This window comes from Cygnus olor, chromosome 1 (assembly GCF_009769625.2).
Source record: "Cygnus olor isolate bCygOlo1 chromosome 1, bCygOlo1.pri.v2, whole genome shotgun sequence".
Lineage (NCBI taxonomy): Eukaryota > Metazoa > Chordata > Aves > Anseriformes > Anatidae > Cygnus > Cygnus olor.
Window position 1 is genome coordinate 205,177,746 of NC_049169.1, and position 27,881 is coordinate 205,205,626.

General features: G+C 41.5%; 1 protein-coding gene across 12 annotated transcripts in view; it reads left to right on the forward strand.

Moving 5' to 3' along the window:
* The window catches only part of TENM4 (teneurin transmembrane protein 4), an 879,437-nt gene that overhangs the window by 677,669 nt on the left and 173,887 nt on the right, over positions 1 to 27,881 (forward strand). For 11 of the 12 annotated variants that reach the window (XM_040544436.1, XM_040544433.1, XM_040544434.1 and 8 more), the window contains 2 exons: positions 19,185 to 19,355; positions 24,182 to 24,396. In XM_040544436.1, the coding sequence (XP_040400370.1) occupies positions 19,185 to 19,355; positions 24,182 to 24,396 (386 nt within the window). The remainder of the gene's footprint in view (positions 1 to 19,184; positions 19,356 to 24,181; positions 24,397 to 27,881) is intronic. The other variant, XM_040544442.1, reaches the window with a different exon arrangement.

The following is a 27,881-nucleotide window of genomic DNA, read 5'->3' on the forward strand; positions in this document are numbered from 1 at the left end:
TTTGCTGAAGACAGTTCATCTTTTAAATTCATCTGAAACACTTGCTAGCTCATTTGTTTAAGGCTAAAAGCCAGAGTTTCCATTTTTTAAGAAAGACTTTTTCATAGAACCATAGAATCATAAAAAGGTTTGGGTTGGAAGGGACCTTAAAGCCCATCTAATTCCACCCCTGCCATGGTCAGGGACACGTCCCCTGAGTCCAGGCTGCCCCCAGCCCCACCCAGTCCAGCCTTGGGCACTGCCGCGGCTGGGGCACCCCCAGCTCCTCTGGGCAGCCTGGGCCAGGGCCTCAGCACCCTCAGAGGGAAGAATTTCTTCCCAACGCCTCCCCGAAGCCTCCCCCCTGCCAGGCTCCAGCCGGTGCCCCTCGTCCTGTCCCCCCAGCCCTGACCAAGAGTCCCTCCCCAGCTTTCCTGCCCCCCCTGCAGGCCCTGGCAGGCCGCTGGCAGCTCTCCCCGGGGCCTTCTCTTCCCCAGGCCCACCACCCCCAGCTCTCTCAGCCTGGCCCCACAGCAGAGTCCAGCTTCTCACCCCCCAGCACCCCCAGGTCCCTCTCCTCAGGGCTGCTCTCCAGCCATTCCCTGCCCAGCCTGGATTTGGGCTTGGGATTTTGTGCTGGTTTTACTCGGGTGGGCGGCCGAGCTCCACCACAACCGCTCTCTCACTCCCCCTCCTGAAAGAGGAACCGGGAGAAATTACAATGAAAAGGGCTCAAGGGTTGAGATAAGGACAGGGAGATCACGTAGTAATTATTGTGACGGGCAAAACAGACTCAGCATAGGGAGATAGTAAGATTTATTGCCTATTACTAACAAGCTAGAGAAGCGAGAAACAAAGGAAAGAAACCAAAAGCACCTGCTTCCCCATCCACCCTCTTCCACCTCCTCCCCCCCAAGCGGCGCAGGGGAACAAGGAATGGGGGTTATGGTCAGTCTATAGCGCGTCTTCTCCGCCGCTCCTTCTCAGTCACTCTCGTCCCCTGTGCTGTGGGGTCCCTCCCACAGGATGCAGTCCTTGCTGAACTGATCCGGCGTGGGCTGCCCACAGATGGGCTGCCCACAGCTCTTCAAGAACTGCTCCAGATATGGGTCCGTACCACGGGGTCCATCCCTCAGGAGCAAACTGCTCCAACCTGGATCCCCCACGGGCAGCAGCTCCTGCCAGGTCACCTGCTCCTGCGTGGGCTCCTCTCCACGGGCTACAGGTCCGGCCCGGAATCTGCTCCGGCAGGGGTCTTCCACAGGCCGCAGCCTCCGTCGGTGCAGGTCCACCTGCTCCACTGTGGTCTTCTCCACGGGCTGCAGCGTGGAACCCTGCTCCACCGTGGTACTCCATGGGCTGCAGGGGGACAGCCTGCTTCACCATGGTCCTCACCACAGGCCACAGGGGACTTCTGCTCCGGTGCCTGGAGCACCTCTCCCCCTCCTTCTTCACTGACCTTGGCGCCTGCAAGGCTGTTCCTCACTCCTCTCACTCTCCCAGCTGCTGTGTGCCGCAGCATTTTTTTTCCCCCGTCTTAAATATGCTCACACAGAGGTGCAAAACAACATCGCTTATTGGCTCAGCTCTGGTCAGCAGTGGGGCCCTTACCAAACATGGGGCAGCTTCTAGATCCTTCTTACAGAAGCCACCCCTATGGCCCCCTGCTACCAAAACCTGGCGACGTAAACCCACTACAGATTTGTGCAGGACCTTGCACTTGGCCTTGGTGAACCTCATGAGGTTCACACAGCCCCACCTCTCAGCCTGTCCAGGCCCCTCTGGATACCATCCCTTCCCTCCGGTGTGCTGGAGGGGTTGGATGCAACCATCCAGCCAATTCCTTCCCCAGCGAGTGGCCAATCCATCAGATCCATGTCTCTCCAATTTAGAGAGACGGATATCATTCAGGACTGTGTGAAATGCTTTGCACAAGTCCAGTTAGATGACATCAGTTGCTCTTCCCCTATCCACAAGGCTGTAACCCCATCGTAGAAGGCCACCAAATTTTCCAGGCACGACCCACTCTTAGTGAAGCCATGTCGGCTGTCACCAAGCACCTCCTTATTTTCCATGTGTGTTTGTTCTTAAATATATATATATTTTAATAGTCTGAGGTTCACTAATCTTGCTGGGCTTTTTCAAAGAGGAGAGGAGGCATAAATAGAAGTCCCTGGAAGCTGAACGGCTGGTATCATGTCAACATGGTGACCAAGCTTGAAGCTTTTGCAGGTCTGAGTCACTGGTCTTGAAAGATAATGACAAACAAAACATAACAGAGTGCATTAAGCACCAGAAGCGGGTTTTCATTTGAATTAACCAGTTTTTGATTGACTTGTTGCCACCTTTTCAAATATTCAAAGACACACACTACAGCAGCGACAACAATACGCATCGAAGTTTGGTGCACACACAGTTTATGCAAATCCCGGGAGCTCTACAGTCGCTTGTCTCGTGGGGTGAGAACACCAAAGAGAAAAGCAGCGGCAGATCGGGGCTGTAACATTAAAACGGCAGGGACGGCACCGCTGGAGCCACTGAAATGAAAGGCCTCTTTAAGCAGCTTGTAACTGACCTGCAAATTTGCTGTTCCAGGAGGTCAGGAAGAGACACCGCTTTAAAATTAAATTGTCCATTTTAGGATTTGTCCCTTCTACCGACATTCAAATGAGGAAAAATTTCCTGGCTTTTGCTGGGATGGGAAGGCGTCTGTATGGCAAGGAGCTCTGCCTTGGAGGGACAATTTAGAGACAGAGATAATACCATGAGGTGTGTTGCTATCTGAATACTTTGTCTGCACTTTCTGTACCTGGTAGATGCCAGGCCTGATAACACAGCTCTGTAAAGAGTCTCTGACATTGCTGCTCTACTTGGGAGGAAGATTTCTGAGTTTAGAAATAGAAAAGACGTGTTTGATTGTCCAGGTCTCCATGCCCAGCAGCTGTTTGGCTAGATCCGCGGAACGGTTTCTAAATGAATTAGTGATGGAGAATAGTTTCTTTCTTCTGAAACAGAAGGTATTATCCTGTGCCTGATGTACATTCCAGACGAGATGGGAGCACGATTTGATGTAGTTAGGCACTTGCAATTTTCCTATACTTAAGCATGTGTTGCGGTTGCATTGCATGAACAGCAAGAAAGATGGACATTTGATTTAAATTAAAGTTAGGGCTGGAAAACATATTATGAAGCCAAAACAGCCATTCGTTTGATTGGAGTCAGGTCTTGGTTCGTCTGAACTCCGTACAGATGCAGCTTCCCTTAAAGAACAGCGTTGCTTGCTATGGGCAAAATGCTTTGACAGTAAAACGGTGCTAGGGCTATGATGTGTTTATAAAGTGTCTTTCCTTTCGTTGTCTGAAGATCACCCTGAAAGCTAACTTCAGCTGAGTTTCTCTTTGATTCTTTGATGATATGTAGTAAACTCAATTTAAAGCAGCTCTCCAAAGCTCTTAGCTATCTAACTGGTTAGCTGTGGATGTGTAACATACCAATTACTGTAGTGTTTACATGCCACTTGAGATCAATAGGAAAAGTTGCCATTGCTTAATGCTTAAAATTGAGCTATATTTATTCTATTTTTATGCCTTGATAGTAAGGTTTTTATTCAACTTAAAATATAAAGCAATTTATTACCGTACCAACAAGTTTCTTTCATTTTCTGCTTTCAGATTTCTTTTCTGATCCCAGATTAAGTTCTGTTTTGCTACTGTTCTGTTGCCATTTGTTCTTTTGATTCACAGGGATTTTTCAGTGTTTTCCACTTCCATCTTAAATAAAATGTAGAAATGGTAGTTCAACAATCTGTTCTAGCAAAGCCTTTACACTATGAAGTCAATCTGCCACCTAAAGAAGAGCTTCCAGGTCCTTTTTTGGTTCTTTCACATATTCCACAAACTACTGCACACTTGGTAACTTCGGGTCTCATTTTCTTCATTTCACCCTTCATCTACAAAAACTGTGAAATCCATTTTGAAAAGTGCTATGGGACCATCAGAAATATATTTTATGTGCAGTAGATGTTTGTAAGACTCAACATTTCAGGATACTGGTTGAGAGGGACCATCATCACAACCGAGCACTGCCATTTTTATGTTATCTAGTAGTGCCTGAATTTGTGGCTTTTTTTTTTTTTCTGTTAAAGCTGGTTTCTGTTGTGCCAAATGCATACGAGCACGCTTAGTGCCAGTCCCTCACTAAGAGTCTTACAATTTAAATGACATCTAGCTCTTTCTCTCCAGTTTTCCATTTTGAAGTAGATTAACATACCATCTGATCATGTCTCGTTGATGCAGTCTTAAAAACCTTTTTTAACTCCTTATACACAGTGACATTTGGGAAATGGGGGCCTTATTCTTCTCTTGAACATGCTCTTCTTAACCTGGAGTAACTCCATTTACTTTAGCACTGGTTCAAATGCAGTCAGAGTCGAGGGCATTGGTCCCGGTGTCTGCAACAGGAGCTGGACCAAGCATAGAAAAGTCTCTCTATATTTTTATATATTCCTGATTATGGAGATTGATATGGTTAAAGACAAAATACTTCAAGAGAGGTGCTGACCTTCCATCCAGTTCTGAAAGATCACACTGCCTGTTCTGGTGCTGAGCTCCAAATTGTTTCGGGAAAGCTAAGACACAAGATGAGTCTCAGCTACTTGGAGAGATGCTGTGAAAGGGAGCTTTCAGCTCGTCTTTAAGTGCACGATTTCAGACTCTGTTTTGTTGTCTTTCATTGCAGCTTTAGGTGCATGGTGGTATTAAGTATAACTCCCATCTTGTTTTCCATCATCTGCAAAGTCAGGAAAAGCTGTTTGTATTATTAGAAGGCTGTGTGTGTCTTTTTTTGGTTTGGATTCTGCACTGTGTCTTTGGATTCCTTTCAGAGGAAAGGAAGTACAAGTGATTTAACTGCAGCTTTAAAATATAGGTTATAAAGGTACAAGATCCTACTTTAAAGCTATTCTTGTGAAGATCAATTCATTCAGGTGGGTGGTAAAAAACTTACCATAGAAACTCCATTAAAGAACATTCACTGTTTCAACCTAGATAAGATCTGCAAGCTGACATTAAAAATGTTCAGATAGGAGAAATATACGATGGTGCAAACACTATTGAGAGAGAGATGCTGCCAGAAAGTATTACTGGAAAAGGACAGTAGAACATAATATAAACACTCTCATTTTACTAGAGCTGCCCAGTCTGCCAAGTGGGATAGGTATAAAAATAAGAAGTATTAAAATGTAGGTGGCATTGGATGGCAACACATTCTGAAGCTCAGCAGAGGAACTGCTGCTTTGCAAAGCAGTTAGCACTCCTCCAGAGTCTACCCTGATATAGAGCATGTTCAACTACTGCATCTTTTACAAACTGGTTCGGTGTTTATTGGAAGTGAGAAGTAGTAGGAAGATTCCCTTAATTTTCCTTTAAATCATTTTCTTAATTGGTAATGTTAAAAGCCATAAATGCTTTTAGATCATGTAGTCTGACCTCTTAGGACTCTGCAAGTTGGTAAATTCCAGCTCCTTAATCCACCATTTTAACACAGATAAATCACATATCTACTTCAGATCATGGTTTCCCAACCTCGCTGTGCAAGGATCCCATTAGCTCTTTTGGGCTATGAAAATATTGAAAATAACATTGGACTTTTATTCAGACCCACTATCAATTGTTAAATTTCGCCAGAAATTTTAACATTTCATGTTTTTTACCAATCACGATGATTTCATAGCACTGCTATAGACAGCTGAGGAATATTTCTCTGTCACTGCCATCCCTAACTGAGCTTACTCTCATGACTAGTTACCCACACAAATGTCTGGTAATTAAAAACGCTGAAAGAAAGCCCATTACAGAAAACGTTCTTTCTTTCTGCGCTACTTGCATATTGCTTTTTACTGTTGGAAAGTGCTTGTTTCTTTAGTCTGAAAGTCATCCTGCATTAAATCAAATGCTTTACAAAACTCTAATTGTGTCAAAATATGAGTAACTGTTTCTTAAGATCTATTTTTCAGAAAAGCAGTATAATTGGCCTGAGTTCCCACACATTCACTTCCGTTATTCTTCCTCGGATGAATTCGGTGTTATGTTTTCCATTATTTTGTCTGTAATAGATGTCAGGCTACCCAGTGTAAGTGACTTGCGTCTTCTTTTCCCTTCTTAAATATTTGCACAGCATTAACCCTGTTCTAATCTCTCGGTAGCTGGTTCAGTATTAGTCAGTGAGTCAGATTCCTCTTCTGCTAGCTCGTCTCATTTACTGGGTACAAGTTAAATGAGCCTGCAGATTTAAAAATGTTTGTCCTTGAATAGATGTAGTTTAATATAATTCTTGGTTATTAATGGACTGGAAAAAAAAAGTTATTTCCTGTGAAATAATTGCATTATCCTAGTTATTTTCAAAAACCAGAACAAAAATACTTACTGAACATTTTAGCCTTTATTAAAACATTATTAACCATTTCCCCATCTCCATCAAGTAAATAGCTAAATTGTTGCTCAGTTTACTGGGTTTCAATACACTTAAAAAATGTTCTATTGTTCTTTCTTTTTTCAGGCCATGGATTTTTTTTCTTCATGTCTTCAGCTTCCTTTATCAACTTCCTGAATGGTCTTAGATTTATATAGATTACTCCCTGGTTCCCTGTTGTTCTGTTTTGTTTCGTTTTTTTTCTTATATATTACTTTTTTATTTCTGCTTATTGTTTTATTTTGACACTGAATGAAGAGGTCCGTTTGTCAAAGTCGGATCCTCTTTCATCACTGTGGGATCTTGGGGAGAATGGCTTCCTTTTAGAAGCAGACCACCAGTATGATTGAGTCTGGAACTGGTCGAAAGGGGACCGAGGCTGTATACCCAGAGGGCTCCGTCTGATCCTGAGGTTTGCATCAATGCCTCATGAAACCAGGCATCAGTCACGTAACACCACAGTTAGCCCTTTAGCTGCCTGATCCCTTCTTAAATTTAAGAATGTTTAATGCAAGGAGGGATGAGTTTAATTTCCCCCTCTTTTTAGTAAATGGCAAGATATGAGCTCTCAACTTTTATAAGCTTTTATCAGTTGCTTTTAGTGAGTTTTTATAGTTGCCATAAGCCCCCAGAAAAGAAAATAACAGCATGCTGACACCGAAAGTGCTGACCTTGCCTTTATGGCAGTGGCACAGATGTGCTGCTATAATCTTCATTTCACGGCTTAGGTTGACCTTTGCACACAGACACTGAAAAGAAATCAATTTTACAGATCTTAATATCTACTGGAAGGAGTTCTCCTCAAGTCTGTGTTTTTATTTCATACTAATTAGTATGAAATAGTTATTAGTTATAGTTATTAGAAATAGTTATAGAAATAGTTATTAGTTAATAGTTATTAGTATTAAATTAGTATACTAATTAGTATGAAATAATATAATTTCATTGCAGTTAAGTGGAGAGAGAAAGAAAGAAACGTTTCCAGTAATGGGCTTTCCTTCATTTTTTTTAAATACCGTGCGTTAGTGTGGGTAACTAGACAGAAGAGGAAGCTCAGTTAGGGATGTCAGTGGCAGTGAAAAGCATTTCTGAGTTATACTTCAGTGTTTCTCTCCCATCCTTTTCTAGCATAAATTAGAAGATGGCTTCGAACCCTTATCTGCAGCCATGTCATACGTTTCTATTGGATGCGTGCAGCGAGGCATTCTCTGAGGTTTGTTTTTACCTGTAGTTAAAGCTGAGATATGTGGTAGGTACACATCTTTACAGTGCTAAGTGAAGTGTTGCAGTTAAGTATATCACCTAGATAACATACCAGATGACCTCTAACATACAGAACAAGATGTCCAACCCGCTCTTTGCCTCTGTGACAAGATTTCAACATCACTGCTTCTGCTGAAACTTAAAAGCTCCAAAAGGACCACTTGCACAGTTCACTTTGAGATACCAGAATCTAGTGCTCGATCAATAGGTAGGTGGAGGTTGTTGAAGCCCTGTTTAAATGAAAATCTGATAAACTCTCCCACCATCACCAGCCTTCCTTGACTTCCTCGTTATTTCATTTTGTCATACCTTAAATTCCTGTCCTTGCTGCAGTCAGAAGCTTTTGCCTAGGAAGATGATGAGAACAGCATATGTTTGCTGTTATCAGCTATGGTAGCACATAGCACAGCAGCAGCATCGCACCTTGCTTGCCTGGTACAACTGTACCATCACTTCATTATGTAAAGAGACTCTTTAAAAAGCAAAGCAGAACAAGGCAGTTAGCAGAGAGGATGGTTATGCTTGCACTATGTACTTATAAAGGAACTCTAATTCAATGATCAGTGGAGCAGAATTTCTTTCAGTTATAGTAAAAATTATAATGAAATCAAACATCAAACGGTCTTTCTAGGGCTTTTGGTGGAAAGAAAAAATACAAAACACTCAAATCTAAGCATAATGATATCGCAAATGGTATTAATACCAATGGTCAGCAGCAGTTTATTTATATTAGTGCACCTTCTCCAATCAAGGTGGGTCATGGTCTACTCCAGGTTGTGAAATAAGTGTATCTGGGACCATTCCAGGAATCCAGCTGGTCCAGACTGGGTCCATTTCTGTTCTCCTGACCTCTCGTGGATGGTCACAGCCAAAGAGATCTGTAGAGAACGATTTCTGGTCCTTCCTAGCAAGGATTCCTATGCTCAGGAATTCAAGTGCTGACTGACCAGAGCCAAAATCATGGCAGAGTTCATTCTAACAAATCAATTCTTTGGACTTCCAAGTTTCACTGCTTGGGGATATTTCTTGGTAGTGTTTAATTCTCTAGTATCAATGTAGTTTTGGGGGATGAAGGGTCAAGGCAGAGCACGATGCCCCTGACCAAGCACGTTGGTACATTTTGTTTAAGGATGAGACAAAACGACCATGGCCAAAGTGATCACAAGCAAACAGATCCTAAACAGACTTGTGGAAGACAGGTTCTGGATCTCCACTGCCAGCGCAGTCATCAACTTACACAAAATTTTGCCCTTCAACCTACAGTTATTCTGTGCTCTTATTGCAGAAGAGTAGAGGTAGCAGCGAATGGTGACAGCTCTTTTCTATTAGAACAAACAATAGTGTGTGCTTTATCACATTCCTGGTCCACACAGAGTTGGCTGCCATAAAACTAGAAAATCTGAGTTCACACATGCTCAGGAGGGACCTATTTAGAGTACTGTAGCAAAATTGTCTGCACTGAGTGTATTCTTCCCCTTTCCAACCCCCTCCTACTGCTACCAACCAGGCTGCATATATGGCATCCCTAGAAAGCAATTGAACGTGCTACAATGCTGGAGTTGCCAGGGTTGAGTGGCAATCTCTGTGCAATTGTTCTGCTCAGCACTGGGCCAGTGGAAAAAAGAAATAGCCTGTGATGAGAGAATTAAAGGCTATTACAGGGTACATATGCATACAGGAGCTGATCTAAAATCACACACACAATCTTAATTCTGTTCTTCGCTCACTTCTGAGCGCTTGACTTGGCGAACTTTGAGTTTCTTTAGTAAATGCTTTTTTTTTAGGTGTAATTAAATATAAAGATGGCTGTGGGCCTTTTAAGAGAGCACTGTGGGTTGCAGTTGCCAGCACTTGCCTTAATCTATGTGCTGGATTTAGTTCTAAGTCCAAGGGAACAAATCATCGGGTTGTGTTAAGTTTCGTTACTGAGAGAGCTTTTCACACTGATCTGAACCATTCACTTAGATTTATAGTACCTCAAAGCGCTGGGATGGGTTTTGCCCATGGTGTCTGGGCAGAAAAAAAAATAAAAAAATCTAGTGTCATTAATTGTGCTGTGTCACCCAGTTTATCAGCTTTCTCAGACTGTACATTTGTATCCATTTGCTGAGCTTTTGTACACAAAAAAAGAATAAATCCCTCTCCAAATGAACTGTTGGAACAATCTGCTTCTTTTTCAAGTTCATATAAAGAAAATTAGAAACTAAATTAAAAGATTGTTAGCCTGCTTTAAACATACCCATGTGTTTGTCATGGCCAAAGCAGTTAAAACAGTAAGATACCCCTAAATATGTGTGCAGATGATTTTTTTTTCAGATCTCTTCAAAAAGCCACCAAGCCAATCGTATTCAGCTTTAGGATTCAGGTTTGACGATGGAGCACTCTCTGCCCCTGATCTACAAAATGTGTAAATTCGTGCTTCATTTAAAGCACCTCCATCACACTCTTGTAGTCACTGGATTCACTCAAGCTAAGTACAGCTTATGTTAAACCTGTGCTTTGGGTATCGAGGGATTCAGAGACTGCCGTTTCGTTCATTTTTCTTACATCAACTAGCACAGCCCAGCGGGGCCTCCAGTGCTATTTCAACCTGCACGGTGACTAATGCAGTTTTCAGCTGATTTTAGGATTAAACCATAAGCAGCACTCTCAACTCATTTTACTCATCTTCAGAATAAAATTCAGGAGGATTGATGAGCTGACAAGCCATCTGACAGATCCGTTCACTCATCAAATTATACAGGAATGTTTCGATCTCAGCCCCTAAGCTGGGATACTAAACGTAACCTCTGATCCCACCTCTTATGCTGGGGTGAAGGTAACAGATTGTTTGTGATTTTGGAGCAACAAAACTATGTCTTTCAGACTTTAAGCAACCTATTATACTAATTTGGAAAAGCAGATTTTCTCACGATATCTGGCAGAACTAATAAGGAAGGAAGCATGTGAGAGGTTGTTGATTTACCTATGTAAATTACACCCTCTTAAACCAGGGTCTCACAGTTTATAAGCGTGTAATGAAATGGTGTTTGTAAAATTATACTGTCCACAACAGGTTAGCCCAGAATTTTAGTAGTTGCTAAGCAAGGTAGGAGGCCTTGTGGTAGGGCTGCCTGTCCTCATTTCTCTAATTGAAGTGAGTAGCCCGATGGGAAAACCATTATTTCTAATATTATATACACAAATTAAAACTCCATTTAGAGGTACAGTGGGACCATCTTATAATTGACTTTGATCGCGAAGAAATATCTCAGTAATATTTATAGTAATATGGTCTCTGCCAGAAAGGGTATCTAGAAGGGAAAATATTATTTTACTGAGAAAGGGCTGAGCACGTGTAACACCAAATTTACTAGAGCTGTGGGGGCTGGAATAAGCTGCTTTGGTGCAGTAAGCTGCCTAATAGCAGCAAAATGTTGCTGAGATCCATCCTTCAACGTCCTATTCTGCTTTCACAATGGCAAAGGAAATTACAGATTGTATTTAAGCAGGCAGCTCCTTGGATAAGTCACAACACCTTTATGTCATTTTTTTTTCCTATAGGTTGACACTTTAAAAAATCCTCCTAAAAATACCCGTAAAAATATGCTAAGCATCTAAAATTGCAGTTTTCTTCCCTGTAGGAGATGAGAAGCATCCAGCAAGCTACTATAGCACTGGAGGGGCCAGTGATCATCTATTAGCAGTCTGAATGGACAGGCAATCACTTGAAAGTCTTTGATCCCCAGGGGTAATTAGGAAGACATTGAATAGGAAGTGCTGACTCTTTGCATCGAACAAACATTGAGTTTAACTGCTTCATTTTATAACGTCTTCCTCCCAGTCACTTCCTTGAAGGTTTCAAAGAAATGTGATGCTTCAGCTGGAAGCTTTTTTTTCTTCCCTATTAAGAGCAATTGAGGACTAAATTAAAATATAAAGTGTTCTCCTAAGAAGGGACTAATACTATTTGGTAGACCATCTGCTTCTGTCTTGGAAATCTTTGATACAGCTCTTCAGTGAGGAGGGGTCAGAGAATAAATGGTGTGTGTCAAATCAAAGCAAGTGAACGCCTTTGCAGCCAGGAATTTAGGTGATTAACACCATGCTTTGTTTCCCTGAGAGGTAGTTCCTACTCTGGTGGCAACATTTTCAGAGGTAGGAAGCTCTCAGTCGTTTGAATTCCTTCTTTGCAGGTTGTGATTTTGGCTGGGGGAAAGAGGAAACCCAGGCTCCCTTCTGGTGCTTTCATAGTTTGACCTCTGAATGTAGAGGAATGGCCAAGCAATTAAAAAAAAAAAAAGACACAATTATCTCTCTATTTAGCACCTAAATCCTTCATCCTACTCGCTTCACCCAGGGACAGGCAGTAAGGGTTCTCCATTTTTCAGCATGAAGAATTTGCAGCCTGGCCTAACAGAGTGTCTTTATCCCCAGCCGATGAAGAAGGCTTGTAAAACCTTTTTTTTTTTCTCACTGGAGCTGGATCACTGAGCAATCAGGGAAGGGGCCAGCCAGGGAGCTTACAATAAAGGGCATTACCCTAAACGTCCCTCTTTGTTTTGTTCTGTTTTGTTTTTCTAAGTTATTGCCCTGTGACAAATAAACCAACAGGGCAGGAAGCAGAACCGTGGGACCTCCCAGCCACAGGCTGTGTCTTCACTTAAACAACACGCAATCGATCTGTCTTTGGGGCTCTGGTCTTCGAGGCCTCTTAATTTTGCATTTCCAGGCCTGGGTTCAGCTGGGCTGTGTGCAGTGTTCTCTGCTCCCACATGGAGGGCAGGTTCACATCCGTCTGGGCAGGGGGTGATTTCTCAAGTCGGGTTTTCCATTCCATAAATAAGTGCTCTAAGCCGTGAAAGGAGGGCATTTACCCATAGGAAATAACTCCAGATGCTGGTAACGTCACAGAGAGCTGTGCAGTTTTCAGTCCCAAGGTAACCGCAAAAGTCCATGCAGGATCTACGCTCTCTTTGTCCCGCAGCGTCTGGCTCAGTGACCAGGTATTTACAGGGGAAAGGTGTGAATTCACAATATTACAGACCACTGGGGTCTGCAGTAAGGATACCGGACTTCAATTCCAGGCCCGAGAGCTTGTTTAGTACTTGGGCATTAAATTGCTTCAGCATCAGAGCTCCATGCCTTTAGATGAGGTCCCGCAAGGAGCCAGGACTTGGCCTGACAAGCAAGGAGAGCAGGTACGATACACCACATCCAGGCTTGCTGCTCTTACCCCCTTCTGACACCAGAAGGGCCACAGGACACACTTTGATCCTCGATGTCTGCCGTGTTGGCATGTCCTGCCTCTCCAAGCCACAGAAACATTGTCCAGCACGGAAACAGAAACAGTAATGAAAGGAGAAAAACAAACTGGTTGTTTTCTTTCTCTAATGTTTGTTTTGCCGCTTCCATTCTCCTTAATCTTGCGCGCCTCTTCCTTGATTTATTGAAGATTGACAAACCAGTGATTATTTCATGCTGAAAGGCTCCTTTTCATAACACTGAATGTCACAAAAATATGATTAATTCTGCAACAGTCAATTCTCCCACTTCTACAGAAATCATATAATTTCAGTGTAGAGAGAGAGTTATCCAGATAATTACAGTCAAGTTTATTCCAGAGACAGGAGTGAAAGCAATACATTTACTTGAGTCAAAATTAGCCCTGAGTAATTCAGTGGAGGAATTCAGCTTTTTTTTTTTTTTTTTTCAATTAGGAGAAAAAGTAAAACTCTGGTCTCATTTTCGAAAGTGTGTTATTATAAGACTGATTGTTGAACCTGGAGGTTAAAGAGGAATGTGTAAGCACCACGTATCTCATGCTTGATTCCGCAAAAAGACGGGGGAGCAAAGAAACAAAATACTTAAGACATCTTCTTAACCACTGACTGAGCTCCAGCTGTTTTTCCTATTCCCTTTCTTTCTTTGCTTTCCTTTGCTCTCTCTGAATCTTCCCTCTTTTTCTTGGTTTCTAACCTGTATTTTTCTCACCTTCCTCCTTTTTCTTTCCCATCTTTATTCTTGTTCGTTATGGCACCAGTGCCTCTCACATTGTCTTTTCCCACTTTTTTTGCCCCATGCTGCACTGGGGGACTTTGGAAAACCATTCTCCCTACCAGCAGCACTCCTTTGGCTTGTTTTATTTCAGATTAGAAGCCCCAAAGACTTTCTGTCTTGCCTGACTGCTCTCTGGGCTCCGTGTAAATCCAGGCTGTGCACCACGCTCGTGCTGCTGCTGATTCACTCCTTGCTTTTGTTGAGCTTCCGTTCAGAGAAACTCTTTTTTTTTTTTTCACTGTTCAGGGCAAGATCGTAAAACAATTGTCATTTTCTTCATTCATTAGCTTCTCGAGGAGCTTCGGCCGGGTGAGGAATCGCTAAGGCAGCAGTAGCTTCAGGACATAGCTCGGGGAGGACAGGAGAGGAGGCAGCAGCAGAGCCTGTGAGAATGTGTTTAGCAAACACCAGAGAAGCAGCTGGTGGCTTCGGCCATAGCCTTAATTTCAAACATCGTAATTGATTGGTTTGGTTATTTATTACACTTAGCTTGCCGCCTTGGGCAAAGCAACAAGCTAATAAAGGGCCAGCAGTGTGTTTTTCATTTTTTTTTGCTGACTGGTGTGGTTTCTGGGGGTCTCATATGCTTCAGTAAGCACGTCTTGTCTTTTCTTCTCCCTGTGATCTATCACAATCATCTGCCTCTCTCGGCGAACTCCTTCGCTCCATCAACCTGTCCCAAATGATGTCCATTCTGTTGAGCATGTGAATTATTATCTTTGTCTGTTTTCACCCGAAATGCTCTTCCAGTTTCTTTGTTCTCTGCTCTGCTGAGTAAGATGTTTTGACTTCGGGGTTTCGCTGTGTCATAAGCAAGTGGCAATAATACCGAGATGCCCCAAAGCCCAGGTTTCTTGAGAGCAAACTTTGAAAGGGTGTTCCTCTTTATTTGGCTTAACACCATCAGCTAATGTTGCTTATGGTCTCCACAAGCTGCTGTAGAGTAGGAATAATGCGATGCCGAAGAGAATAATGTGTTAAAACCTGAAGAATCATGATCCTGAATATTTGGTGCCACCAGCATGAACTTTGATTTATTTGGGTGGTTAAGTAGCTCATCTGATGCTAAAGCTGTTTGTAAATTTGCTTTGCTCAAGCGAATCTGAGCCCAGCAAATGAATAGCCACATCACACCGCCGTGGATGAATTGCTGAGCTCAGCAGAGCCATCAAACCCTGAAAGGACCGTGGAGTTTGACTCCCTTCTTTTGCCCACCAAGAAGGCAGCCAGAGACGCCGCAGGACTGAGGACAAGGCTGTTTATTCTGCCACGGAAAACTCTGTTACCCATTCAGCAAGGTTCGGGGCACTTTTTGCTAGCGTGTAGCTATCGTTAAAAGTGTGCAAGCGTGCTCGGTGTCAAAACATGAGCATAATGAGCCAGATGTCCCAGATGCCTTTACCACATCATCCGAATTGTTGGTGCTGAAACGGCCCAGAGAGCACACACGCGGCGTTTCCCCAAAGTATTGTTTCCATTTCAAGGGAAGGCAGACAAAAGAGTTTTATTAGCCATGGGGAATGTAACCAAAGCTTCTGCAAAGAGCATGTCAGGAGGCTTCCCAGGCAGTGAAAGCTACATGGTATTTTACAAAAGGGTACGCTCTAATGGTTGTTAATTGCAGTGTGCTCTTTTAATACATGGGGAGCCTTCAATATCTGAATATCTACTGAGCAGCATGGTGGGGAGGGACATGGGGCTTTTAGGAAGGCACTTGCTCTTTGAGAGCCACATCTTATATCTAGCTGAGCAGAGGAAAAAAAAAAAAAAAAAGCCAAAGGGAAAATGTCAGCAGTGGGTTCAATTGACCTGGAGACTGAGAACATCAGGAATCCCAAACTATTTTTACAGCCTTACTTTGCTTTTAGCAACATTATCACTTCAAAGTATGTGACTGTGTTTCTCATCAATGTTTCCAGGGTTTTTCCTTGATTATGGTCTTTTTTTTTTCCCCACACGAAAGAACTTTGCATCAGTTTAGCACAGAACTAGGTTGATTTGTGCTGTCCTAAAACCTTTAAACAACTGTGTGCATCAACAGTTTTACACATCCCACTGAGATTTAGAGACCCAAAGCATCCACTGCTGTTACTGCTTGACTTTTTAGCATGAGTATGGCACTTAGAGGTAAAGCAGAAGACTGAATCTTTCATCAGCTTGTAAATCAGATAGTGTTGGTATTTGGTAGATAGTAATGATAAATACTTAGCCAGGAGATTTCCTAGTAACATACATAACACCAGAGTGTGTTTCCAAAGCAAATTGGACTTCTTGTTCTGGTTTCTGAAAGGCTTTTGTGGTTATTACTCACCTGCAGCAGAAATTATGTGCTATTTGTCTTACGGTTGTGAATATGTATAGGTTTTTATATTGTTTGGAAACATCACATTAGAAAGTCTTAATGGAGCATGAAGTGTAAGCTTTTGCATTGTTTTCTGGATTTTTTTAAAGCCACTTAGTAATCAAATGCTGTTCAAATAGTTCTCTGTTTCTCAGATTTTTGCACTTTTGTATGCATGGTGTGCATACATCTCATTCTCATAAGGCATGTGTGCGATGTTGGGATCAAGGCACACGAAGCTTTTTGCTTCAGGAAAATCTATTAACCAAAGACAAAAGTTGACATGTTAATGCAGGCCCGTATGATAACATGGATACTTTCATCTGTGTGTGATAGTACAGACAGTATCGTTGTTACCTATAATTCTGTCATATTTTCTAGATTGGGACATTGTAAGATACTTTGCAAACGTTTAGGAATGAATGGTGACATGGAACCATGATTCACTTGCTCAGGGAGATGGATAATACCCAGAAAAGTCACAGCACTTCCAGACTACGAGCTCTGTCCTTTGACTGAAGCACGGTTTTCTCTTCCTAAGACATTTCCTCTCAAGTGTTTTTAATGCATTTTGCATGCCTGTAAGAAATGCTCATAGTCTTCCCTCTGCACCCAAAACAATGCTGACTTCTTCACCTTCATTTTCATGCAGTAAAGAATGATGTACAAGCAACAAATTCCTACTGAGGACAGGAGGCACTTACGCTGTGATAGCCAAGAGTGTGTCAAATGGTCTAGTGGAAAAGCCATTGGTTCGATTCATGCCTGAGCCAGTGATGCCTGGTATGAATTCATGCAGGTCATTGTAATCTGAAGGCATCTGGTAGATGGAGTTGGAATTAAGCACTTAGGTCAGCAGAGGCATCTGGACTGCTTGCTGTCAAGGACTGCCTGAGTTTGGAGGGGTGAAGAAGACAGGTTTCATTCTGCTCTGACTACAAACACCCGCGTGGTTAACATGGGAACCCACACTAAGAGCTCTGCAGCATCTGGGGAGCACTCTGGTCCCTGGAGAGGTCCAGTCTGGACGGCGTGTTCAGGCAGCATCTGGTACTGGGCTTACACAAAACCTGCTGGAGGATGGGTGCATGCAACACCTGTAGGGCTCGTGAACCTGTGAGCACAGAGTAAGTTAAGGGGACTAACACACGGTCTCCTTCAAATGTCCAGAGAAGTGAACCGAGTCAGTCCTCTAATCCGATATACTTCTCTTTTTGCTTTCTGTGAAGTAGAAATAACAGATTCCCACCTGATGAGGTTTTATGAGGTTGAAAGCTGTGAACTTGTGTCTAGGCAGCCTGGTGAGGATGAGGGCCATACAAGCACAAAGATACTATGCAAACATAGCAATGCCAAATGCTTGATACAAATTCTTTGCTCCCAGCCTGATTTCTTCTCTTCCCTTGCACGGTATCTCTGCCAAATATTCTCCCTTCAGATCAAAATGGTGGCCACTGCCCGAAGTGTCCTGGGTGCATCACCAGTTGTGCTGGTAGTATTCCTTCTGGGTACGTGTACTTGGATAAACACATTTGGGCTGTGACCAGCTCCCTGGGAGACTTCCCTTGCTGCTTGGGGGTTTTAGGAGAGTATTTTCTTTCCTAATGACCCAGACTTTGTTAACAATCCCAGGCCCAGTTTACATGGTAAAATGAGACGTTTGTTCTCCTTGTTTTGTGATGTTGTGTTAGTGCAAAGACAAGTTTATTCATGTTAGTAAATGATAGATGACCTAATTGAGACTGAAGTGGAAAAAAGTCACTGATTTCGCTAAATTGCCTAAACATGCCATTTTTGGAGAACTACTCCGATTACTTTTCAATCATCTTGAAAAGATTGTTCCTGATGCACAGGTTTAAATAAACTAACCACATGTCCCTGTCAGTGTTTGCCAAGCTCAGATGTACCTTTGTGAACAAAATGAGCACTATATAAAATGGAAATGCTCTTATTTCTGCACTGTTTTTGACTCTTTTTGTTTATGCTAAATGGCTGTGATTCTAGTGCCATTGCACAGTTTCTTGGAGAAATTGTAGAGTAAAATATCAAGGCACTCCCTTAGAAAAGAAATGTCATTCCAAGTGTAGCAAATATCAGATCATTTAGCTGTAGAGAGCCTGGAGCTAAACTGGATCCTGATTGAATATGAAATGTTTATGTTGGGGAAGGAAGAACTGATACGGAAAGCCATGTTGTTTTGCTTTCTGTTTTCAAGGGGCAAGTATTAGTTGTGTAAGCATACAATTTTCCATACTCCACATACATGTGTTTGCTTTTTAAGCATTCTGTCTCGTTCCTTAACTTCACCTGTCTTTATGTAATGGCTTGAAATAGATTCATGTGTACACTGGATGACTTTGCACGGCCGAGAAACCTAGAGAGAGCTATGTCCTGGTGTCACACAAATCTAAGTGGTGCTCCTTGTGTTCAAACCTTGAGGATGTATCTTTGATCTGCATAGGGGAAGCTGAATTGTACTGAGGAGCGCTCACTCGTGGTCATGTTGCATTCCTGGTGCTGAGCACAAAGGGATCACTTCAAGATTGATCTAAAATTGCATTAAGTTTTTCTTGGTCTTACTTAGGAAAAACTGTCAGAGGGGCTTGTGTGTTTAATTGATGGGTTAAAAAGAAAAAAGAACCTACATAATATGCTTTGACTACAGCAAAGCAAACCAAAGAGCAATTTCCTAGGATCTATTGGTATGCTGAGAAATAATACCCCTTGTATTTCCATGTTCACTGCATCGTCACCACAGCCTTGGGAGTTTTCTGAAACACGATTATTCCCTCCCACAGGCCATGGATCAGGTGTGGTTCCACTGGAAGAAGCAGGGTGGATTGGTAGAGGTGATCTAAAACTAGTTCAAGTGGGGGTAAAGAATTAGTGGGGGTAAAGACTTAGTGGGGGTAAAGACTTAGGGAATCGGTACGGTAGAATCACTAGGGGCTGTCTAACCACACAAATCCCATTTTTGCCCCAAAACAACGACCACCAATAAGCCAGTGGACTGAGGGTTTAGGAAGTTCCCCTGCTACAAGTTCTGAATCTCTCCCAGGCAGAAAAAGATGACTTTTCTCATTGCTCACCACAGCCATGCACCTGTTTGGCCTAAACTGGCACCTGCAGCCGATGGAAGGGCAGATGTATGAAATCACGGAAGACACGGCCAGCAGTTGGCCAGTGCCAACGGACGTCTCCTTATATCCTTCGGGGGGCACAGGGTTAGAGTTACCTGACAGGAAAGGCAAAGGAACCAGTGAAGGTATGGTTGGTGTATGTCCATGTCGTGAGTCTTCTGTCTGCCTCTGAACTCCAGCCACCCAATCTCATGTTCCATTACCCTCAATGCTGCCATTGTCAGGTGCTTTTTCCACTCTTTCACGTCTAGAACTAGTAGTCATCAGTCTTGTTTCCATATGCGTCTAAGTTTCATACCCTTCTGATATTCACTGATGCAATAAAAGCGTGTACAATCCTCATCACACATCTCAGGCATTCTCAAGGTGGAACTCTGCACCTTATCTCTAAGGCTACAGATGTCCATCGTGAAAACCTTGCCTCGAATACCTATTTTCATGGAGAAAAAACATCTTGAAAAGTAAATGATTCCTGGAGCAGTGGATCCAACTCAAACATTTGGTTTTGGCTGTTCATTGCCACCATGTGCCAAATTTTTTGAGGACCAAAGAACCAGTGGGTACTGGCATTCCCTGGCTGGACATCTCTTTGCTAAGCTGGCCAGATGGAGGACCTGCTCTCAAAGTGTCGTGGTGCTGGCAGCTCGCACCTTTAACTGAAATTGGAAGCACCTGATGGTTTGTCAGTCCAGCAGCTTGACATCTTCCTGTGCTCTGTACAGAAGCAGCACTGCCAAAAGCACCCGTAAACCCTGCAAGGACAGGTTTTTTATCCCTCCCAAAACTTGGAGGAATTGAAAGATTCAGAAAGCTGTTCTGCAATTCAAATGCTCAGAAAGCTGTTTTGTTTGTGTGTCGAGCTGCTTTATACAAGGCTAACAGATTCCAGTAAAATTTAAGTCTTTGGCTTTTTTGCTATTTATTTTGGGGGAGGAAGGTTTTGGGGTAAGAGATTTCCTACTGTTCCGGCAACTGATTGAATTCAAAAGTTTCCAGAGTTCCCTGGACTTTGGCAGAGAGCTTATGTTTATCTATTTAATTTAAATTAATTGTAGTCTTTTTTTTTTTTTTTCTTTAAGAGCTTATCTGCCTTTATCAGTCCAAATAAAAGCCCTAATTATGTGTGTTCCCTAAAACAGTGTATTTACTAGCAACTGACGGCTGACATCAACGTTCTACAAGGGAAAATCAGCTAAGAGAGTTATTCTCAGCAAACCTGACTAGACAGTGGAGCAAGCTGCAGATATCGTATGTTGTATTCAAAAATACTTGAGACAGACCCTTTTTTTTCCCCCTCTAACTTGCCATATGTTTTGGTTTTGGAACATGTAGTTTTGATCTGTCCACTTCCTTTTAAAAGTCAAAATGAAAACGAACGAAAGTATTTATCTAAGACTGCCATCCAAATCAAAGACCTCCACTTGATTTCTTTTTCAGCCATGCTTAGTGCTGTCAATTGAAGTTTTGATTGCTGCCAAAAAGCTCTGCTAAAAAAAGAAATCTGGAAATTACCCTAGGAGTTTCATCAGAAGCCCCCTCAAGTTTGTGCTTCATACAGATGTTTGGGAATCTGTAGGTTTAGAGGAGAATATCTTGTCCTGACTAAGAAAAACCACATCAGGACAAGATGTTTCTTGCAGGACTAATGATATCCAGCCTGAATACGCAGCTCTCTCCCCATCGAGTGACTATGCAACCAATTCTGGACTAGCAGTGTTGCGTGGCTGCTGTTCTAAATCAGAATTTATGTGATTGGAATCCATTTTTTAAAAAAATAGATTAAACCATATTTGAAACTACTCCTGATCACACTGAAACGGTCTGGAATAGTCGTGCAGCTGATCTGAATGAATCATTACCAACGCCTTGCCAGTTCTCATCTGTGGCTTTGCTCTAGCACAGCATTTACGGGTGTTTAAGCCCATCCCTGTTTAGCAAAGCACTTAATCACATGCTTACATTTAAGCGTGTAATTAACTGTGATTGAAGTCAGAGGAATGCCAGTGTGTTCTTAAGTGTTTTGATGAGTCAGGGTACCTTGGTATCGAAAATACCAGCAGATTCAGCAGGGGCCGAAACGAAATGGTTCATTTTGATAACCAAATAAATTAGGAAGAGTTGCTACGGCAACTAAAAAGTTCAAGGTAATGCATAGAAAGAGCAAAGTAATTGACAGCCCAATTAAGAATTCAGACCTGAAGTTAATTTTAAGTACTCAAATATTCTGATTAAAACTTAATTTCTGATTAGAAGCTGAAATTGCTTTCTTATTGTACTTTCTTTATGAAGAATCCAATTTGTAGGGCCTGATCCTACTGTAGGTTAAACCCGGCAAAGCAGGGGTTGACTTCAGCCTGGTGGTGAGCCGTTCTGCATCAGGGAACCTCCAGCTGCTGGCTGCACGGCATAGCCCGGCTCACATCGCCTTTTCAGCCTTACAACACTCCACCAAGAGGAGATACAAGCTTTGTAATTGCATGTACAAACAATTATTTATGTGAAATTGTCTTTTTCAATCACACAAACATTTTTCTTGCTTGAGCAAGTGCTGTGTGTACAGGCAGAATACACACTGTGCTCAATTTCTGCAGGCTCTCTCCTGCACAGCACCATCTATCATATTAAATTCTCACCTTCCCCGATTCACTCCGCTGTGCAGTCTTTATTAATGAACAATCAGGGCGCATATCAAATACTTTAGATTTTCATCTGAATTTCTATGAATCTATAAAACATGTCGGTAGCAATCAGAAAAATAAATCCTTCATCTGAACCTCAACAGGTGATGTCTTTAGGTCTTTTTAGTAGAAGCCTGAATCTTTTCACCTTGGAATAAGAAACTTTGCATGAAGACATGGGAACTGTTTCCTTTAATCCCGACAGTGTGAAAAGTAATTTTTAGTATGCCAAATAAATATTTACAATCCATTTTATAAAGTAATCCCCTTTGGAATCGAGCTAGCTGATTTCCATTGTACAGCTGTACTCTTTTAGCACAAACGATTCAGTAACAATGTCCATTTACCTAAGCTGCTTCTGATTATCTCTATTAATATACACTTTGACTAAAAAAGGATAAAAAGTCACCAGATTTCCCCCTTGTATTTATTTGAGTTTGATGAACAAAGATAAATGCGGACCTTATAAAATAACCAGCAGCTTTTTCCTATGAACAGGCGTACACTGTTTTCTAGACTGTGCTGGTATGCATAAAACTTCAGCCACGAGACAGCACAGAAATGAAACATACCATCAAGCCCCACTCCAACAATGTACTTCAGCAGTTGCAAACTTTAATTAGCTGATCAGGGTCCTTATTTGGACCAAAAGTTCTTCTAAAATGTTTTATACAATAAAAGAGAAAAAATCTCCTGTCTACAAAGAAATATCTTCAGATACTCCTTTTGTTAACTGTCAATATCCATATAATATATATCTGGATTTTGGAGAGACAGCTAACAGTTTACTTTTGTCTCTTCTGGGGAGTTTGTATTGGGATGATATATGGAGAAATTTAATTTTTAAAGGAAATATTATAACTCAAAACAGTAAAATGAGAGGTTGCTCTACCAATCACCTTTTCAATATGGCAGGTAAATTCTAAGATTATTTCATTTTAATTCATTCTGCATAGAAAAAGATACTTTTATTTCATATATCCTGTTTCCCACACATAGGTTCTGGAAGAAAAATTCTCATAATTTGATTTTCCTGCAAAATACTGCGTGTTCCTGAAAGTTTTCTTCTCGTTTTATCAGAATTGTTTGATCTGTGAAACATAGGGTACTGAGGTGTAATGGCACCGAGATAACAAATTGATTTGGATTTCTAAATTTAATAATTAGACCTCGATGGTGATATGATGTTCTCCTTACTAAAGCCAAAATGTTTTTTTGTTTTTTTTTTTTTTAATCAAGTACAAGTGTCCTTAAAGGCTGTTTGCTAAGCAGTTGCTGTCATCTTCTTTCTGCACTGCAGGTGAAGCTGCGTGGCCACTGGTTATGGCAAAGGCCAGACAGCATTTGGGGACTTCAGCTTGCATTCTGTCCATACTCCTTGGGCTTCCGTGGAGTTGAGGTTTTCTCAAAGCAGCCACCAATTCTGAGAACTGTGAGTGTAAGGGTGTCTAACCTGGAGTTCCTCAGCCTTGTTTTCCAGGGATGCTGAGCTCCCTGCTGACTCCCTTGGATGTTACAACAAGTGCTGATTGCCATCCACACACTCAGGCTCTCCAGTCTGGTGGTTGCTTCAGAAAACAGATGCCTCCGTTTGTTTGGCTGCTAAAGGAAGATGGATGATCCTAACACACTTCACAGATTATATTGAAAACTAATTAAAACCTATCAAGTTTCTTAGTAGATAGTACTGACGTGCAGGGTATGATTTCCATCATCTTTTTACTCAGTCCTTTTTATCTTTAGCCTTTTCTGAACTGTTGAACAAATTTGAAATATTGATACTGCTTTCCAGCATTAATTTAATGGAGAAGCATTTTCCTTTCCCCTCTTAGGCATCCTTTCATGCTGCTCTTCTCCACACTGCCATTCCATTCAGTGACACGTGTCTACCTCACTATTACTTCCCTTCCCTCTGCTAATGTAATGATGTCTTCTCCATCAGTGAACTCATTTTCATTTGTGTTATAATGCAAGATGATTTATTTTTATGTAATGTAATTACACAAGCTCTAATGTTATGGTTTGAACAAAGGGTCATTTTTCTCCAGGTTGCTCTTCCCATATTCATGTTTTCAAACAAAACAGTTACTGAAGCCAGGAATAACCCTGCCAGTTTTCCTCTCATATCATAAGGATTGGCTACACAAAGTACTCCAAAGACCTCGGGACACTAATAGTCTGTTTCTCAAGATCAGTGTCAGAGATACCAGTACGGTTGGATTACTTCTAGGATCTAAGGCTAATCCAAGTTTTTTGTTCCTGTGTTTTGGCAGGAAAGCCCAGTAGTTTCTTTCCAGACGACAGTTTTATAGACTCTGGAGAAATCGATGTTGGTAGACGAGCCACACAGAAGATCCCTCCTGGTATCTTTTGGAGATCTCAGGTGTTCATCGACCACCCAGTGCATCTGAAATTCAATGTGTCCTTAGGAAAGGCCGCTCTGGTTGGCATCTATGGCAGAAAAGGCCTTCCACCGTCACATACACAGGTAACGGAACCTCATTTCAATGAAGCAATGCTTGTCTTATAACTTTTGTTCTCATGGCTGTTTTTATTTCAGGTGTTTCTCTCAGGAATTTGCTGCGTGCTTGCAAGACAATAAAGGTGATATATCCAGAGAAAGATAAACAAGTGAGAGTTACCAGATTGTCACACACATTAACCCCATGGGCTGTAGGCTCAGGCAAAGCAGGCGGTTGCCTAAGGCAGCAAGCTGCCAGGGGGCAGAAAGGGTTGTGTGAGGGGATCACCCTCCTGCTCCCAGCACCATCAACCACCACCCTCTCCATCCAGTGCCCCTTGCAGCAGCAGCCTCACCAAAACTACATCAAAAAGAATCATCCCTTGTCCCCACCTTTCATGCCATGTGCCCCTCTTTCAGCCTCTCCTTCTCCCCTCCCATGGTAAGAGCTGCAAGACCCCAGTTTCTCACCCTCATGGGAGCATGATTCATTTTTGCCTGCTGTGCTGAAATGCCTTGAGCCCACTCTTCACATTATGTGTGTTGACTGTCAGATTAAGCTGAGGTTGGTCAGGACACAGTAACTGGAGTATAACCAAACAAAATCAAGTCTTTAACAGAAAGCCACTGTCTTACTTCAGCAGGAATCAAGATATGGTTATTATTCTGTAGGGCTAAAATGAAAGCAGTTGCTTTCCTTACCACACCTGTGAAGAAGCTGTGTTGAGAAGTCACTTTCTGGGGAAAGCTCCAAATAACCATCCCCTTATATAAGGATTTTGTACATTAGTTTCTCTACTTTCCATCTCAGTTCGTAAGCTGCTCTTAGCCAGATTGATTAATGCATTAGGGCGTAACTCTGTTTGGCAGTGCAAAACGTCTTGCTCCCACTTGCATCAGCAAGTTAGCAAAGTATTACCAGGTTTCTGTTAATGTTCTAACTTACCCTTCTCCTCCATTACTAACGGAAAAGTCCAGCAACCAACACAGCAATTTAAGATTTATAGAAATACCCTGACTTTATTTTCTTTCTAAGCAAACAAATATGTTTATTACAACCTTTCTGGGTAATATGGTATTTTCCACATATTAACACACCTGCAACTTATTTATGTCAAAGAGGTGTCATAAATCTACGCTTTCTCTGCCTTCTTTTCTGCAGAATTAAAATATTTCAGTAGGATCAGCAGGTCATAAATTCAGTGACACAATAGTGCTGTTATTACCCATTTTTAATCAGTCTCTCTTTAAGGGGAGATTGAGACATTTAGAGTTTAAACCTCCTGTTTTATTAAAATAATAAGGTCATGCTCACAACAATAATGCTAACTGTAGATCAGAAGTCTGTATTACTTTGGCTTTCCTTGTTTGTAATGATTATTAATATCCATTATGAAACAGAACTTATTACATGAATAGTTTCAATTGTTTAAAGAACAATTGTGAAATTTAACACATAAATCTCAAGTAAAGTTTGTTGAATTTAAAGCAAAATGCTTAAATGGAGCGGGGCACTTCACCCAGCCATAGTAATGTTTTAATTACTAATGTTTTAAGCAATTAAGAAGCCCACACTGACTTCTTCATTGCTATGTTAAATGTGGGATGTGGCACATGTTTGTCAATATTACATGCTGGAGGAGGCAATGCACTTGTACCAAGACCTTGTAAGTGCTGCTTTCTGTATAGCCACAAATCAAGAGCTGCCAAGTATATAAAAAATCAGCATCTGGACCAAAACATCACCAAAAATTACCAGAGGGACATTTTAATCCAAAAAATAAGAGTAGTAGAAACAGAACCCCAATCCCACCCTGTTATGAAGAAATAACAATGGATCTGCATATACTGGAACAATATTGATATATTACTAGCTAATACTTAATTCAGTTTTGAAATGATCCCTTTTCCTAGTATTTTTTAAATCTGCTGTCAATTAAAACAGTGTTTTCCTTCTGTATCTTTTTATATGAAGTTTAATCCTTAGCACTTCATCTCGCCATAATTTATTAGCCTTAGGAGTCATTAAATAGGTAACCTGCTTTTTGTGTTAACATTGTATCTCATAGTTAAAACATATGACACAAATATCATTTTTTCTCTTGCATGATCCAGAGTATCTGCTGTAAATCTACCTAGTGAGTTTTATATTTCCAAATTTTGTAATGAATTTCACAAACAAGACTTTGGCAAAACGTGCGCTTAAAGCAGTGATAATCTCCTCCTTGGAAGGGAGCAATAAGGGGTTGATTTTTTTCCCAGCCTATCTGGTTGATGGCAGCAATAAAATTTGAGCTGACAATCAGATTTTCTTCTGTACTAGACGATTAGATATTTCTTCTGGTTAGATAATCAATTTTCGGTAGCATGCACCTATGGACAAACTATTCTCTTTCAGGATCTTTGAGTTGCTTCCAAGGCTGTAGCCCCTTAGCCTGTGTTCCTGAAGTTGGTAAAATCTTAAAAGTTATAATGTTCCCTGCTAAAACAACAAACTATTCCAGATTCTCTTTGGGAAACTTTGTCTGTGATCACCTATCTACTACTGAAGGTTGCCAGCAACCATGGACATTAATAATCAGAAGAAAGTGCAACCTCCAGATTTCTGTAGTGTTAAAAATAGAGCTTGTAGAAGCCAAAAATAATTTACTGGTAACAAAAGGCACTTCTAATTCTTCTCAACAAATTATAATAAAAGTTACACAATTTTCTTGTGTTCTATTAAATTTAATCTTCCCATATCAAATCATTTTCAAACTCTTTAACCTAGGCCAAATTTTTTACATACTTAATTTTAGGGATTGGCCATCACAGCCTTTGGGAGGCATTTTTCCATTTATACAATTTGAATTTATTAAACTGGTATTTTGTCTACAATTTTCTTGCTTGCATTAATTCTAATTGTGTATTAAAAATCTCCGAATTTATTCAAACGTAATAAAACATAATCCATTTGCGGTTCGATTCATATTTACAGCTAGTAGCTTAGTAACTTCGCAAAGTCACCAACATCTGAAGCACCATCTTGCAAACATTTATAAAAATAAACTTTTACATTTGGCAGGAAGCCCCAGGTAAGCATAACCTGGATTGGACTGTAACAACAGCAGCTCACTGTAGCTGGATGCCTTGAAATTGTTTTCATCCCACTAAGTTTTAAGCATCTAGACCTAATATGTAGCAAGCAGTAAATGCCCTCAGGGCATCCTCAGAGTGGCTGCGAATGTCTGGCTCGCATGGTGCTATTCAGAACAACCTCACGCTTCTGTCCTCTGAAACTTAAAACCACTAAAGTCTCGTATTTTTCCAAAACAAATATGCTTTTTCAATTGCATACCTGTAGGCTTTATATTTTGTATTTACATCGTATTATCTCAAAACAACAACTCTGCTTCTGTCTTCGTAGACAGACAAAGGAATGCCCTTCGTAGGCGTTCTGGCTTTTGTTTTCTCAAAAGACAGTGCAGTATCACATTTAAATGATCTACATGCTGAAATGAAATAAGAAAAAA